The 17,431-nt window shown below is 38.6% G+C and overlaps 1 protein-coding gene across 1 annotated transcript in view; it reads left to right on the top strand.

The window, feature by feature from the left end:
• The window catches only part of COPB1 (COPI coat complex subunit beta 1), a 37,441-nt gene extending 24,473 nt beyond the window's left edge, over nt 1–12,968 (top strand). The window contains exons 15-22 of the mRNA XM_002923303.4: nt 2,002–2,229; nt 2,374–2,553; nt 5,284–5,428; nt 7,110–7,229; nt 10,219–10,364; nt 10,944–11,033; nt 11,949–12,104; nt 12,584–12,968. Of these exons, the coding sequence (XP_002923349.1) occupies nt 2,002–2,229; nt 2,374–2,553; nt 5,284–5,428; nt 7,110–7,229; nt 10,219–10,364; nt 10,944–11,033; nt 11,949–12,104; nt 12,584–12,643 (1,125 nt within the window). The 3' untranslated portion in view covers nt 12,644–12,968. The remainder of the gene's footprint in view (nt 1–2,001; nt 2,230–2,373; nt 2,554–5,283; nt 5,429–7,109; nt 7,230–10,218; nt 10,365–10,943; nt 11,034–11,948; nt 12,105–12,583) is intronic.
• The last annotated feature ends 4,463 nt before the right edge of the window (nt 12,969–17,431 follow it).

Raw genomic sequence — 17,431 nt, 5'->3', positions numbered from 1 at the left:
ACAGAGATAGAGACAGCCAGCGAGAGAGGGAACACAAGCAGGGGGAGTGGGAGAGGAAGAAGCAGGCTCATAGCAGAGGAGCCTGATGTGGGGCTCGATCCCATAACGCCGGGATCACGCCCTGAGCCGAAGGCAGACACTTAACCGCTGTGCCACCCAGGCGCCCCTTGCTTTAACTTTTCTTACAGTGAGGTCTGTTGGCAATAAATTTTCTTGGTTTTTGTTTGTCTGAAAAAACCTTTATTTTTCTTTCATTTTTAAAAGATACCTTTGTGGATATAGAATTCTAAATTGACGGTTTTTTCCCTTTAGTTCTATCAAGAGGTTACTCCATTGTCTTCTGGCTTGCAGTTTACTAAAAAGATGTAGCTCCCAGTATCTTCTGGCTTTCTGATGAGAAGCCTGCTGTCATTCTTATGCCTCTGTGTGGAATGTATCCTGTTTTCTCTGGCTAGTTTTAGATTTTCTCCCTATCATAGGTTTCAGTAATTTGATTAGGGTTTGCCTTGGTGTGGTTTTCTTCATGTTTCCTTTATTGTGGTTCATTGAGCTTCTTGGATATGAAGGTTATAGTTTTCATTAAATTTGGGAACTTTTTGGCCACAATTTCTGTAGCTGTTTTTTTCTGTCCCTTCCCCTTTCTTCTTCTTCTGGAGACTGTATCCAGACTCAGGATTATTACCCTCATTCCTCTGCCGGTTCATTCCCAGGCCTCTGGGAGTCTTTTCATGCACATGTACAGATCAGCATTTAGCCAAAGACGGGTCGGCAAGGGTGTAGAGAGTATGTGTCAGGATAATTGTACGTGACACTAAAGAAGCAAGTTGGAGTCACTTGTGGAAACCTTGAATAGCAGGCTAGGTAGTATGGACTTCAACATGAAGGTTGTAGGAAGTCCCTGAAGGTACTTCCATGTAGAGTGAAGTGACTGGTGCACAAGAAGGATTAAGATAGCAGCAGCAGGTGATCACACTTTGCACCACAATAATGGGGCAACCTGACATTATGTGCCTCCCAGTGCAATACAGTAAGAGATATAAAACATCACCTATCTGGTATTCTAACCAAAAGTGGGGGACATTCTACAAAACAACTGGCCTAGCCTTTTTAAAAAAGTCATTATAGTGGAAAGCAATAGAAAAAACCAGGGGGATTGGTCTGGCTTAAAAGGGACTGAAGAGAATAACAGCCAAATAAAATGCATAAAGCTGATCCTGGATTTAAAAAAACCATAAAAACACTTGGTGACATTAGGAAAATTTATTTGAACTTAAGTGTAAAGTTTTTGGGATTGTTCATTCTCGGGTGAGATGATGATACTGTGGTTCTATAGGAAACTGTCCTGATTCTTAAGAGATTTATGCTAAAATACTTAAGGCGTGAAGAACCTTACTTTCATATGTTTAGCCAAAAAAGTAAGTGCATATATATAGGTAGAATAAGAAAGCAAATAAGGCATAATGTAAGCAACTAACTGGTAAAGTGTATCCTTTTAACTTTTCTGTAGTTGGAATTTTATTTTTTTTAAGGTTTTATTTATTTGACAGAGAGAGAGAGAGAACACAAGCAGGGGGAACGGCAGGCAGAGGAGAAGCAGGCTTCCCGCAGACCTGGGAGCCCGATGCGGGGCTTCATCCCAGGACTCCAGGATCATGACCTGAGCCAAGGGCAGATGCTTAACCAGTGGAGCCACACAGGCACCCCTGTAGTTGGAATTTTTAAAAAGATAGCATTGGCATTTGAAAGGATTTAGAGTAAGGGAAAATAGTTAAAAAGCTGTTGCTATCTTTCAGTTGAAGGTTCATGAAGGTATTATAGGATGGCAGTTAAAAAGGAAGGAAAAGGGTGTGCATCAAATATATGGAGATAAAAATCTGAAGCATTTGAATTCTTATTCAGGTGAAGTGAAAATTATATTTCTTGGATTGTGAATTATAATAAAGTAACATTACTGAATTGGAGAACCATGACAGTAAATAATCCATTTCTCTACTTTTCTAGTCTTTTGTTGCTGAGGCTATGTTGCTCATGGCCACTATCCTTCATTTGGGAAAATCCTCTCTTCCTAAGAAGCCAATTACAGATGATGATGTAGATCGAATTTCCCTGTGCCTCAAGGTCTTGTCTGAATGTTCACCTTTAATGAATGACATTTTCAATAAGGAATGCAGACAGTCCCTTTCTCACATGTTGTCTGCTAAACTTGAAGAAGAGAAATTATCCCAGAAGGTAAGGTATATAGTGCTTTGTGGGTTTTTAAAAATTTTGTTTGGTTTTCAGTCCTATGTGAGGGCTGTCCCTATTATAGGCCTATAGAAAGCTTTCTTTCTTTCCATATTAAAGAGAGACATGTGTATTGTTTTCTTAACACAGAAAGAATCTGAAAAGAGGAATGTGACAGTACAGCCTGATGACCCCATTTCCTTTATGCAACTAACTGCGAAGAATGAAATGAACTGCAAGGAAGATCAGTTTCAGCTGAGCTTGCTGGCAGCGATGGGCAACACACAGAGGAAAGAGGCAGCAGATCCCTTGGCATCTAAACTTAACAAGGTAACAAAATGTCAAATACACTGGTAAATTATTTAAATGGGCCACTTAAGAAAGTAGCAACCAGGAAGTGGCTGGTCTCACTGTTTTTTAAAAGAAAAAATAACTTGTTATACTGCATCAGTTTTTGTCAAGTCACTGTGATTGACGGGTTCATGAAACATGAATTAAAACTCAGATGCTGGGGCGCCTGGGTGGCTCAGTCGGTTAAGCATCTGCCTTCTGCTCAGGTTGTGATCCCAGGGTCCGGGGATCGAGCCTGATGGGAGCCTGCTTCTCCCTCTCCCTCTGCTGCACCCCCTGCTTGTGCTCTCTCTGTCTGTCTCTCAAACGAATAAATAAAATCTTTAAAATAAATAAATAAATAAAACTCAGATGCTGGTGTTTTACTGTACAGTAGTACTGTAAGTCTAGTAGATGGTTTTATAACTTGTTCCAGTTGTGTGTGGAATCATGGACTAACACATACACTGGGAGATCCCTAAAGATTACCTAAAACTTTAAGAAAGTTTCTATTTATTTTTTAATTAGGTTCCATGCCCAGCATGGAGCCCAGCATGAGGCTTAAACTTATGACCCTGAGATCAAGCCCTGAGCAGATATATTCAGAGTTGGACACTTAACTGACTAAGCCACCCCAGCACCTAAAGATTAACTAAAACTTTTAAAGGGCAGGACTCTGGCCTCTACTCTGACACCCTGCCCTGTTTCTCCTGTACCCTGTTACTTTAAACAGGGCAACTCCACTTTTATATTCTTAGTATGTTGACTTCCATGTAGGATTTTATTAGGAAAGTTTTCCTACTCTTAAAATATATAAATTTACATGGGGCGCCTAGGTGGCACACGGTTAAGCGTCTGCCTTCGGCTCAGGGCGTGATCATGGCGTTATGGGATCGAGCCCCACATCAGGCTCCTCCACTATGAGCCTGCTTCTTCCTCTCCCACTCCCCCTGCTTATGTTCCCTCTCTCGCTGGCTGTCTCTATCTCTGTCAAATAAATAAATAAAATCTTTAAAAAAATAAAATAAAATATATAAATTTACAAATCAGTGATCTAGTTCAGTTCCTTTTATTAGATGAAAAAACAGTTTCAGAGTGATTAGTCCAAGATAAGGTTAGTAGCAGAATTGGAACTACTGGAGCGCCTGGGTGGCTCAGTCATTAAGCGTCTGCCTTCGGCTCAGGTCATGATCCCAGGGTCCTGGGATCAAGCCCTGCATTGGGCTCCCTGCTCCGCAGGAAGCCTGCTTCTCCCTCTCCCGCTCCCCCTGCTTGTGTTTTCTCTCACTGTCTCTCTCTCTGTGTCAAATAAATAAATAAAATCTTAAAAAAAAAAAAAGAAAAGAAAAAGGCAAGACAAGTGCTTGATTTAAAAAAAAAAAAGAATTGGAACTACTAAAACACTTCCCTTCAATTTGGGAATTGACATTGACGATATTACAGTTATAAATTTTTAAAATTTATAATAAATTTATAATAAAAATTTATTTTAATATTTGTGGCAAAATTGACATAATATCAAATTTATCTTAACTATCCTTAAGTGTACAGTTCAGTGGCACTGAGTATATTCACATCATTGTGCAACTGTCACCATCATCCATCCATCCACAGAACTTCTTTCATCTTGTAAAGTTGAGATTCTGTGCCCATTGAACAATAACTCCCCACACTCCCTTCCCCTCAGTCACTGGCAGCCACCAGTCTACTTTCTATCACTATGAATTTGATTGCTCCAGGTACCTTATGTTAGCAGAATCATACAGTATTTGCCCTTTTGTTACTGACTTATTTCACTTAACATCATGTCTTCAAGGTTCATCTATACTGTAGCATGTATCAGAATTTCTTTTTTAAGGCTGAGGGATATTCGAGTATGAATATATACCACATATTGTTTATCCATTTATCTGTTGATAGTCACTTGGGTTGCTTCTACGTTTTGGCTATTGTGAAGAATGCTGCTATGAACATGGACCACAAATATCTCTTTGAGGCATTAATTGCATTTCTTTCAGGTTATACCCAGAGGTGAAATTGCTGGATCACAAGTCCCTTATCAGATGTATGATTGACAAATATTTTCTCCCATTCTGTAGTTTGCCTTTTCACTGTTAATAATGTTCTTTGATGCACAAAAATTCTTCATTTTGATATAATCCAGTTTTATCTATTTTTTTCTTGTTGCATGTGGTTTTGGTGACAATATTAAGTTTAAAGTGCTATACTCAGGGTGTTTGTTTTTTTTTTTTTAATTTGGCTGGGGGGGAAGCATATAAAATTTATCTTTGTGGAATTACAAGCATTTCTTGCCATATAATCTATTTAGTTCCTGAATTTAGGTGGCAGGGACTACCACATGATTTGGATTTTATTTAGTTTCCCAAGTTTTGGAGAGCAACTAGTGAGTTGAGATACTGAGGGATTTAACTGAAAATGTATCCAAGTCTATTCAGTTCTTAAATTGAGATCATGTTTAATGTATTTGCTCAACATATTTAACAACTTTCTCCTACTGAGTTATAAACTGTTATAAACCTGTTATTTCTAATGTCCCATTTGCAATTACCACCTCTGTATTACACAACAATTTTATTGTATCTATTTCAAAATGACTTGTCTAATCTTAGCACATCTGTTAATTACCTAACAGATTTAGTCATTTGGCTTAGGATATGTTTGGTTAAATTGTCTCGGTCACTTGATCTTCTCTTTATTTTTGTTTGACAGGTCACCCAGTTGACAGGTTTCTCAGATCCTGTATATGCAGAAGCTTATGTTCATGTCAACCAGTATGATATTGTCCTGGATGTACTTGTTGTAAATCAAACCAGTGATACTTTGCAGAACTGCACATTAGAGTTAGCTACTCTGGGTAAGGAAATTTACCATAAAGGAAAGATTTTGTTACATAGTAAGTCTTTATGACAGATTACTAAGGGATATGTATAAGTTTTGTATAAGAAATCTTTTTAGTGGGGCGCCTGGGTGGCACAGCGGTTAAGCGTCTGCCTTCGGCTCAGGGCGTGATCCCGGCGTTATGGGATCGAGCCCCACATCAGGCTCCTCTGCTATGAGCCTGCTTCTTCCTCTCCCACTCCCCCTGCTTGTGTTCCCTCTCTCGCTGGCTGTCTCTATCTCTGTCAAATAAATAAATAAAATCTTTAAAAAAAAAAAAAAAGCTTTTTAGTATCAGAATTTTGAATCAAGGCTTAGTTTTACATTTAATATTTGGTCTCTTTCAGCTCCAGTTTTCTGAACCTCTGTGATACTTGACTTTCTTAGGTTTATGCTCTTGGTACATCCAGATGGGTTTATTCAGTAAGCTCAACTAGCAAATGTCAGTTTTTCTAGATATAAATAAGAGTTGTTTAAGTTACAGATTTACCAAATGGCTCGCTTAGTTAAATTTTTAATAGCCTTAGAACAGAACTAGGTTTTTTCTGAGTCTATAACTGATACCTACCACATGTGGCCAAAGTAATATATTATCATTACAATTGCAACTTGAGATGTGTTTTTCTTCTTAATAAAAACACATGAATCATACTCTCTCTGACCACTTCTACATATGGCTTTGAAGTTGGAAAATATAAATTGTATATAGAAACAGTGCAGTGCCAGGGCGTCTGGGTGGCTCAGTCAGTTAAGGGTTGCCTTCAGCTCAGGTCATGATCCCAGGGTCCTCAGATCAATGGAGCTCCTGCTCAGTGGGGAGTGCTTCTCCATTTGCCCCTCCCCCCTGCTCATGCACTCTATAGCCACGCTCTCTCTCAAATAAATAAATAAAATCTTTTTTTTTTTTTTAAGATTTTATTTATCTGACAGAGAGAGCACAAGCGGGGAGAGGGGCAGAAGGAGAGGGGGAAACAGACTCCCTGCCAAGCACGGAGCCCGATGTGGGACTCAGTTCCAGGACCCTGGAATCATGACCCGAGCCAAAGGCAGACACTTAACCAACTGAGCCACCCAGGGGTCCAGTAAAATCTTAAAAAAAAAAAAAAAAAAAAGAGAGAGAGAAAGAAACAGTGCAGTGCCTCTAGGAAATTCCATGTGGCTTAAGCAGGAGTTAAAGAACTTTAAGATATCAAGGGAAAAGTTACTTCTGCCCTGTCTTCCTTGTCATAGCTTGATGCCTGTATAAAGAGCTATGTTTCTAAGAATTTGTAAGTCTTTCTGTGGATTATTCTATCTTTCTTTGTAATGGAGTCTATAGTTTAAGACTTAAGCTTTTTGAGAAATTTACACTCAGTCATTGAAATAAAATGGTAAGCCTAAAGTACACACACACAAACTAAATATAGGATTATTCTGAGAAACCTGTTACCTTTTCAAAGAAAATATGCAAATTGATGTGAATAATAAGGTGTTAAATGATTTCTTTATTTTGTCCTCAAAATATTTGAATCATAACTCTTCTCTTGTTCCTTATTTTGCTTGAAGCTATTAAGCTGCATACATTTTAAGATTTTATTTTTTGGAATATAAGATTTATGATTTGAGAGATATGCATGTGGTTTAATATATATTTTAACCATATCTAAATGTTTTTTCAGGGGATCTGAAACTTGTGGAAAAGCCATCTCCTTTGACTCTTGCTCCTCATGATTTTGCAAATATTAAAGCTAATGTTAAAGTAGCATCAACAGAAAATGGAATAATTTTTGGTAATATAGGTAAGGAATTGTTTTATAGTATGTGATGTTTGAATATTGTGTATGAAGAATTTCTGTAATAAGTAGTTGTGTGACATTTCTTGAGGACAGGACCTGAATGTATTCATTCATTCACTCATTCATCATTTATGGGGGCACCTGCTATTATATTAAGTGTTGTACTATGTTCATGGATGTCCAGAAATGAACTGTAGAGACTGTCCTCAAGAAACTGGCAAGCAAAAGGAGGAAAAAAATAAGTAAAATACATAAGTACAGCACAATGTGAGAGGTGCTACTTTATATACTATGTGCTTTGGGATCATAGAGGAAAAATGCTAAATATATAGAAGGCTTTATAGAGGAGGAAGATATGTTATCAAAGGATAACTTTTGAACTGAGTCTAAAACTTTGTATAGGTATTGGTTCCCAGGTCACCCAGGGACTAGCTTATATAGAGGCATTCGGTCAGTCAATAAGCATTTCTTTAAGCAAGTTCCTGGTTGGGATGGGGCTACCATGGTGAGGACAAAAGATCTCTCCTCGGGTAATTTGTGGTCTAGTAAGGGAAGACAGATAAGTAGAATAGATATGTGTAACACATAATGGTGAGCGCTACGGAGGAAGCTTCTGCTAGATAAAGTGGGAGTCTGTGTAGAAATTTGGTCATTTTTCTCAAAGTAGTGGGGGAGTGGGGAGGGAAGATTAGGAAAGGCTTTGTGGAACAACTAATACTCATGTGGCGTTTTGAAAGATTATTAAGTGTTCTGCTAGGCAAGGATTCAGCTGGAACAAATGCAAGTAGTTTGATATACTTGGGAGTTCAAAGTAGGCTGCAGGGTGGTGGTTTAAAAAAAAAATGAGGTTAGGAAGGTTAGTGGGAGCTCACTTTTACTTGTCATGCTGAGGATTTCAGACTTAGTCCTGGATATAAAAGGTTAGAGCCATTAAGGAATTCTCAGTGAGTTACATGAGTAAACATTTCTTTCTTTTTTTTTTAAAGAGTGAGAGAGTGCATGTGAGCGGGGCGGGTGGAAGGACAGAGGGAGAGAGAGAAAATCTTAAGCAGTCTCCACGCTCAGCACAGAGCCCAGTGTGGAGCTCAGTCTCCGGATCCTGAGATCATGACCTGAGCTAAAATCGAGAATCAGATGCTTAACCAACTGAACCATCCAGGCGCACCATGATTAAACATTTCTGTGATAGCACTGTAGAAGACTGATTGGAAGAGGCAGGGTAGTAGCACAGGTGAGAGAGGACAGAGCTCAAACCAGTGCAGAAGTGGTTGGGTTGGAGAGAAGTGCTGCATATTACCCATATTAAAGAGATAGAATGCCCAGGACACGGACTGATTGAAGAAGAAATGGCTAGAGTAACCCTCAGATTTTTTTATTGGGTCTGTTGCATTGATATTTATGGCATTCACCAAAACAGGGAATATGGGAGAGAAGAACACATTTGAGAGAGATACTAAGGTAAATCTTGAGCAGGCTGAGTAATAAAGTGTCTAAAGGTGTCCAAGGGCAATTTGATACGAGTGTGAAACTTGAATAGGAGTTCTAAACCAGAGACACATATTTGTTTGAAAGCCATAGGAATGGAAGGAGTCACTCAGAGGGCATAAAGAGTGAGAAGAGGGGAGATTTGAAACCTGAATCTAAGAGAACAGCAATATTGAAAGTATGGTCAGATGAGGAGAATCCTACGAAGGTACCTGAAATGTGGTAAAGAAGAAGTAAGGAAAAATCTTCCAAAAGAATCTGGAGTTGCAAAGGGTCGAATAACAAAGTCTAAAAGAAGGGTCCTTTGGATTTGGTGATCAGTGAAATTAAATATTGCTTCTGGTATATCTTGGGCAGTGGTGGTGGGTTGAAGACTTGGAGATGGAGAAATAAGGACAGTGAGTGTAGACAGTTCTGAGTGTAGAACTCCGGTTTTGATAAGAATGAGAGAGGGTGGTAGACTGAAGACAGTCAGGATGAGGGAGAATTTTTTTTTAAGGTGAGTATGTTTATAGACTAAGGGAAGAGTCAGTAGAGAATACGAAGGTAAAGACGTAAGAGTGAGGGAGGTAATGATTGATGGAGTGATGTCCTGAACCGGAGCAGGGGTCACAGATGGCAAGAAATACAAATCTGGAAGAGAAGAGACAGCATTTCCCTGATATGAAGGGTAAGGAAGTGAGTGTGGATTCAGAGAGAGAGAAATTTGTTTTTAGATGTGGGGCTAAAAATTAAACTTATTCTCGTGACCTCAGTTTTCACTGAAAGTAGATTGAGTAGGGGAATGTCAAGAGAAGAGGCTAGGAGGTGGAAAGGTTGGGGCGCCTGGGTAGCACAGTCGTTAAGCGTCTGCCTTCGGCTCAGGGCGTGATCCTGGCGTTCTGGGATCGAGCCCCACATCAGGCTTCCTCCACTGGGAGCCTGCTTCTTCCTCTCACTCCCCTTGCTTGTGTTCCCTCTCTCGCTGGCTGTCTCTCTGTCAAATAAATAAATAAAATCTTTAGAAAAAAAAAAAAGGAGGAGGAAAGGTAGGCTCCAATCAGATGACGACTTTCTGCTGTGGATGAGGCAGTCATAGAAGTAAATAATCTTGAATCATTAAGTACCGTAGCTCCTCAACATTCATTCAGAAATGTTAGTTAAGTACCTCCAAGGGAGCACTGCTACTTACGTATCCTGCAGGGCCTCACACTGCAGTTGCTACCTCTGTACTGACTGAGTTTGAATCCTGGCCCTACCACTTAATCAGTTCTGTGACCTTGAGCAACTTAATGTGACTTCTTTTTGTTTCATCATCCATAAGATGAAAAATGATAATACCATAACATAGGATTGAAGGGAGTATTAAATAGGTAATCTTTTCAAAGCATTTAAAATGGAGCCCAGGATAGAATAAGCATTATAGAAATGTGGCTAATACAATAATTATTATTTGGAAATACTAAAACTTTTTAAATTAAACTTTGCCTCTGGTGATTCAGGACCTTTTTGTGTGTGTGTATTGCAGTTTATGATGTCTCTGGAGCAGCAAGTGACAGAAATTGTGTCGTCCTCAGTGATATTCACATCGACATCATGGACTATATCCAGCCTGCCACTTGCACTGACGCTGAATTCCGTCAGATGTGGGCTGAATTCGAATGGGAAAACAAAGTTAGTCCTTGGGAGATTTCCCCGAACTCTTTATCTTCCTTTTTGGCTAGTGTTGAGGAATTCTCTGATAAAAGTAGTCCCACTAAAAAGTGTCAGATGTAAGAAGCAGTCTCTCAATATCTCTTCTTGCAAATGAGCCTTAACCAGAAATTACACGAGTAGTTTGCTAAGTTGTAAACTGACAAGAGTAGCAGTTGTATGATTAGACTGACTGATCAAGATATTAAAGACAATATTCCATCCCTTGGATGTATGAATAATAATTTACCATTGAATCCAGTGTCCAGAAGAGGTTTTACAAAGTCAGTGGCCTTGATTTTTATTAGAAATACTTTATATGGAGCATGTTGATCTTTTATGAAGTTACCTATGTATGAAAGTTCTGATGCCAACTTGCCGTTTGTTGGATTTTGTAGATGTCATTTACTTTTTTTTTTCTTTGCCCACTCTCCCCACTAAATACTTGGAAGGAGGTTCGTATGATATGTGAGTCTGTTTTCTCAACTGTAAGATCAGAAATATGCAACTTTCTCATTATAAGGATTATGATCTCCTTGACTTTTTTCTCCCTCTGTACAGGTGACGGTTAACACAAATATAATTGATTTAAATGACTACTTACAGCATATATTAAAGTCAACTAACATGAAATGCCTCACTCCAGAGAAGGTAAGGTTCGACTGAGAACTTAATCTGATAGGGGGTAGTACAGCAGGTTCCTGGCTCTCTTGTGTTTCCTTCAGTGTATCTTTGTCTTTGTTCAGCATGAAAAAAGCAGTGCCATTCTGGACTAGCTAACAGAATGCATCACTCTGTTTACCTCTTCGTACCGAAATATACCAGCCTGCTTGTTCCTGGTACAGGGACCCAGTTGATTTATAGTCAGATTCATTTTTCTTTTCAGTCTTCTCCCTTTCAGCTCAAGACTCATTCCAAAATAGGTTTTGATACTGGATTAAAAATGTCTATGACCTCTTCTCTTGGCTCTGATTGTGGGTCAGAATGTATCTGTTCAAATACAGAATTTTCTACTAAGTTCTGTATATATGAAAAATAATAGAAAGGAAGAAAAATGAAACTAAGGCTCTAAGGAATTTTTTTTCCTTTGTTGAATTCCTGCTAATATTAATAATACTAATTTTATCAGTAAAGTTCTGCCAGACAAATGGGTTTTAATTCCTCTATCAGTTTATTCAACAAATAGTCTAACAAATACACAAACAAATATCATACATCCAGTACTCTGTGAGCTACTGGATGTACAGTAATGAGCAAAATAAAAATTGTCCTTCATGGAGCTGAAGGTCTGGTGCAGTCGGATAACTCTGTAAGTGAATAGGGAATGTATATATACAAACTGGCATAAGTGCTATTTCTTTAAATACAATTTTTTGAGGTGTAACATAGACACAGTAACGTTCACACTTTTATATATGCAGTTCTATGAGTTTTGACATTTATGTAGTCATGTAACCACCACCACATGGTAAGTCCTATTTTAAATGATAATTTATAAATGCTGCTGGGTCTCGCTTATGTGTCGTTCTCTAGTGAAGTATCGATTGTATCATCAATTTCTTCCAGGCTCTTTCTGGTTACTGTGGCTTTATGGCAGCCAACCTGTATGCTCGTTCTATATTTGGAGAAGATGCCCTTGCAAATGTCAGCATTGAGAAGCCAATTCAACAGGGACCAGAAGCCCCTGTTACTGGCCACATAAGAATTCGTGCAAAGAGTCAGGTAACAATAGGGTGGTTTTTGTTTTGTTTTGTTTTGTTTTTTGAGATCATCTCTGAACAGAACAAAAAGGAAGAATTCATTTCTTCATTATTTCTATATGTAGTATTCTCCGTCATACTAGTGTTTTATGCGTTAGATGCATATATGTAATAATATTCTCTGACTAGAAATAGAACTTTTGCTTCATTAAAATGGCCCACTTTTTGGGCCTATTGCTCTGGATTATTTACCTAAAACAAGATTGATTCCTGTAGGATGTTTGTGAAATGGGTTCTCTAGAGTTTTTTGAAATCCAAACTACAAATCTAGTGACTATTTGTAAATCTAGCACTGAAAGTAAAGTTTTGGTGAATCTGTTTTGTACATCCTTGGTTTCATTATTCATCTGGCGTCATTGAATGGGGGCTTGGTTAAGATACAATAACCTACTGGTTTTATATAGATTTAATAATTATAAACATTTTCATTCTTCCTTACAGGGAATGGCCTTAAGTCTTGGAGATAAAATCAACTTGTCTCAGAAGAAAACTAGTATATAAGAATAAACAAAAAGTCCTTGCAGCTTTACAGTAAAAATTTAGGTATGGGCTTATTGGACTCCAACATCTTTTGTACTCTTTCATGCTTTATAATTATATAGAATCTGAGTTCATGCTGAATGCATTCCAGCCAATAATTTATAGCCTTTCCCTTAAATCAAGATTGAGTTTAAAATTATAGTTTGTCTTTTGTCTTAACAGTTCTGAATGCTGTCCTCAAAGTATGTTTCTCACATGTACCAAGACCATTTTCACAGTACAATAAACAGATCTATTCCTAAACCTTTTGTTATTTTATAAATAAATATATAATTACCTAATTTTAGTTATGTAGCAATGGATTTCTTTTAGTTGGATTACAGGTTTCTGTTATAAATTTAAATCACTCTGAGTTGTGCATATATAAACTTTGTTAAGAGAATTTACAAATTCAGTGATATGAAATGAGAGAGACCTTGATTTACTTGATTGACTTTTACTTATTTGTTATTTTGACATCATTATCTCTAAAAATGCCTTTTTGTGTTCTTAGAGCTTTTTTCTGGAATTGAGCTCTAGAAGGAAAGTATCAAATAACTTGAGGAAATAGATCCATCTTCAGTTTAAAAGAGTATTATGAACCCTGACTTAAATAAACGTACTCTTCTTAATTATCCTGAATCATAAAGAAAAGTAATAATCCAAAGTAGATCTTTTATTTATTTATTTTTAAAAAGATTTTATTTATTTATTTGAGAGAGAGACAGCCAGCAAGAGAGGGAATACAGGCAGGGGGAGCAGGGAGAGGAAGAAGCAGGCCCTCAGCAGGGAGCCTGATGTGGGGCTCGATCCCAGGACCCTGGGATCACGCCCTGAGCTGAAGGCAGACGCTTAATGACTGACCACCCAGGGGCCCCCGAAGTAGATCTTTTAATCATTCACATTTAGGTCGGAGTCTTATTTTATGTTTGTGGAATTATAATGGCTGCAGCCAGTTATTGAGGCTGCACCGGGAGGATTCAACTACAGGGGATTGAAAAGCTGTGCTGGGCCCATGTCTCCTCTGAGCCTTAACTCAACCTTCCTCTTTCCTTCCTTTATACCAGTGCTTGTCCACCCTCGCCTCTCAGTATGATTCCATGTGGCTTTCTGTGCTGAGTTCCCTAGAGTCTGATTGTGCTGTCCTTTTGGCCCTTGCCTTCCTTGGGGATGGTTGAGGTAGTCTGATCTTTTAGCTAAGTCTGAACATTGAGCTGTTATGCTCTGTCTTTCAGCGAGGCTTCAGGCTACAGTCAGGATGTGTCCTCAGATAAGGTCTGTGAAAGAATGAAAGCAGCATCTCCTATTTCAGCACTTGAGTGAAAGTGGAATGATTTGTTTGAAGTATAAAGGAGATTGATACCTTGTATGATGTCATAAACTTTGAAGCCACTTGCTTTTTTAATCAGAAAGAACCAGAGGATCACAAGGCATTTGAGATCCCACAGCACTGAGATCTCAAAGCCAAGTCAGTGGCTGTCAATGGGAAGATAGTAGGAATGCAGGAAAGGGGTCAGTTTGATGCATTAAGTCAAGTGCTGGAGATTTATAATGAGAGCAGAGGAACTGATGAAACTTTGGATTAGATCATTTCCCAAACTGTCCCATTGAACATTAGCTTCCTTGATGTCGTTAGCTACTCTGGGAGAAAAGGGATATCATAGTCAAGTAAGTTTGGGAGAAGCTTCACACTGTCCAGTACTGGGGATTCATCATGTACATTAGCATACTGGGAATTCTGAGAAGTCCTTCAGTACAGAAGCAGATTAGTTTGGCTTAACCCAGTATATCTTCATCTTACTTGGCCAGGGAATTCGTTTTCACAGAGTTACCTGTAGATGGTATTGTAGGAACAGCAAAAGTGACTTAGCATGTTAAAGGTTTTGGTTTTATATTCACAAGCAGCCAGTATTGCATTTAAAATCTCAAGGAATTATGCCTTGACATCTACACCTAGAATATCTCTCTTGATACTCTCAGGAAAATTGCCTAACATACTGCAGCTGTTGTTGGTGGGATCAGGTTGGCTCACATTGCCATTTTATTCAATTCATAAATAAGGAGAACAGAGAGAAGGGAGTTAACACAGATGTCGGATATGTATACTGCATTCGGCTGTTTACTTCATTAGCATTTTCTTAGCTTTGTGCATTTAATGTAAACTGAATTGGATAGCTTACAGAAGCCGTTTATGCTGTGCTCTTTAAATTAGGATATACATTTAAAGGTTGTGGTTGCTCGTATTAGAAGATATATAATTAGGACCACAATGTGTGGTAAGAGAATAAACATAGTATCTGACACCAAGGTGAGGGCTTAATACTATAAAGGTACTGAATGAATAAACCTGTAAATCTTAGAATTAAATGGCCCTTGTATTTCACTATCATGACACTAGAGGGAGCTCTCAGTGTTCCCTTAGAGCTCTTTTTTTTTTTTTTTTTTTTTTTTAAAGTTTTTTTTTTTTTTATTTGACAGAGATAGAGACAGCCAGCGAGAGAGGGAACACAAGCAGGGGGAGTGGGAGAGGAAGAAGCAGACTCATAGCAGAAGAGCCTGATGTGGGGCTCGATCCCACAACGCCGGGATCACGCCCTGAGCCGAAGGCAGATGCTTAACCGCTGTGCCACCCAGGCGCCCCCCTTAGAGCTCTTAGGAAGGAAGTTATTTTCATTTTGGGATCAGAAGTGACTGGAGTTTAAAGTTGTTTTTATAAGAAGGAAAAACAAGGTAATTTTTCTGTTAGGCAGGAGATTGATAATAGTGCTATTCTGCTAGCTGTAAGAAACTTTTCTACATGACTTATAAATAATATAGGGGACAAAACTCATTTCATAGTATCTAAAAAGACAAGAGAACCACAAAGTTTTAGAAACTAAATAGTATTGGGGCACCTGGGTGTTTCAGTCAGTTAAGCATCTGCCATTTGCTCCAGTCATGATCCCAGGGTCCTGGGATCAAGTCCCACATTGGGCTCCCTGCTCAGTGGGCAGCCTGCTTCTCCCTCTACCTGCCCCCACCTGCCTGCTTGTATACTCTCTCTCTCTCTCTCAGACAAATAAATAAATAAAATCTTTTTTAAAAATTTAAAAGAAACTAAATAGTATCAGAAGTGAAATAACAGTGCTATATATTGGGTAGAGTAAGTAGTTTTACTGGTGACATTTTCCTTCCACGTTGGTAAATGTTCTTAGTTAATTTATAGCCTTTCCCTTAATTAAAGCAAGATTTAGTTTAAAATTATACTTTTTTTTTTTTAACAATTCTAAATACTGTCCTCAAAGTAGGGTCAGGCCTATCAGCTGTGTGCCTTAACTGCCCTCACCCATACCCTCTGCACACCATTAATGTTACCTGTCTCTACCCCTGAGCTCTGCTCTCCACTCCCCAGGATCTCAGGAGCCTAAAGATGTAACCAGGTAGGTATGATATAGTTGAGTTCATCTTAGAATCAAAAATGTGGAATCCTGTATTCACTTACTTGCCGGGTAGTCTTAGGCAGTGATAAATAGCTGGTTTATTGAGTGCTTCTTTGTGTCGTGCATAACAGTCAGTGCTTTTTCCATGACCTACATAATCCTCCCAGTGACTCTGAGGAAATACTGTTAATATCATTTATAGGTGATCAGTCTTAGGAGAGGGTAAGTTACTTACTATTAATAAAGGCCTAATAGGAAGAGGAAGACCCCAGATATAAAGCCAGGGTGTCAAGACAGTAAGTCTGTATGGCTTGTCACACACTGCCACCACTTGCCTTTCTCTTTGTGCCTCAGTTTCCGCACTCGTAAGGTGCATGTGATGTCTATGTCACAGAGCTGATGGAGGATGAAGTTATATAATGTATGGATTGTGAATATCTCTCACAGAGCAGATGCTCATTAGTAAGTGTTGAGTCCGTTTCTTTCCGCATTGCCCTTCCTTCCTTAAACTGCAGAGAAGATGGAAACGTGCCCTCACTCTCTTCATACCTCCCTCTGCATTTAGGTCCTAATTCTGTACTCTACTCGAATGCTTTTGTTTTTTTAACACCAGTAACTTAAAAAGATCTTCATTTCTCAAGAATTCTTTAATTTTGGTATCATTGGCCCTCAACTCCATGACGTTTTCTGTCCTGTCAATTTTTTAATTAGCTCTTGGCACTTCTGCTTATCAACTGTTGTTAACCACAGCTAATGTGACTGTCACACCCATATACCTCATATGATAAATGGTCTGTGGTAAACGTGCTGGTTTTATTTGCTTTCAGAATGACAATCAAATGACTAGTTCTTTAAAAATTAAGCACAGAGGTATGTGCAGCCAGGGTATAGTAAAAACATGATATTTACAGTCACTCACTGATCAAGTCACTTCTGGCAATCTGACCATTTTCTCTTTATTTTCTCCACCTAGCTATGGCAGGATCTCTTTGATTAAGAAGTCAGTTATGCAGTGACAAAAGAATGCAGGTGGGGTTTGTGCCTTTTGTCTGGGCTTCTGTGTATAATTGTGGGATTCTGAGAAAACAACTCTGTATGTCTTTTTGAGTAATTGTAAGACCAACAAGATTTACCAATGAAATGCAGCACGGTGGGCTGAAATAGTCCTGAATCAGTCTTTTAAAATCTAATCTCAATTCTCTGTAATTTTCTGAAAGTAGATCTATCTGTGTGGCCTACCTCCTCATCTGTAAAGTGGAATAATTCAGTTAGCTGACCGTCAGGGTTCCCAGCTGAAAAAATTCATACTAAAAAGCCTTGTGTTTTTACAGCTACCTCTTCAACAAATTTT

The sequence above is a fragment of the Ailuropoda melanoleuca genome, chromosome 16 (genome assembly GCF_002007445.2).
Source record: "Ailuropoda melanoleuca isolate Jingjing chromosome 16, ASM200744v2, whole genome shotgun sequence".
NCBI classification, from domain to species: Eukaryota; Metazoa; Chordata; class Mammalia; order Carnivora; family Ursidae; genus Ailuropoda; species Ailuropoda melanoleuca.
This window is presented reverse-complemented; position numbering and strand designations above follow the sequence as displayed.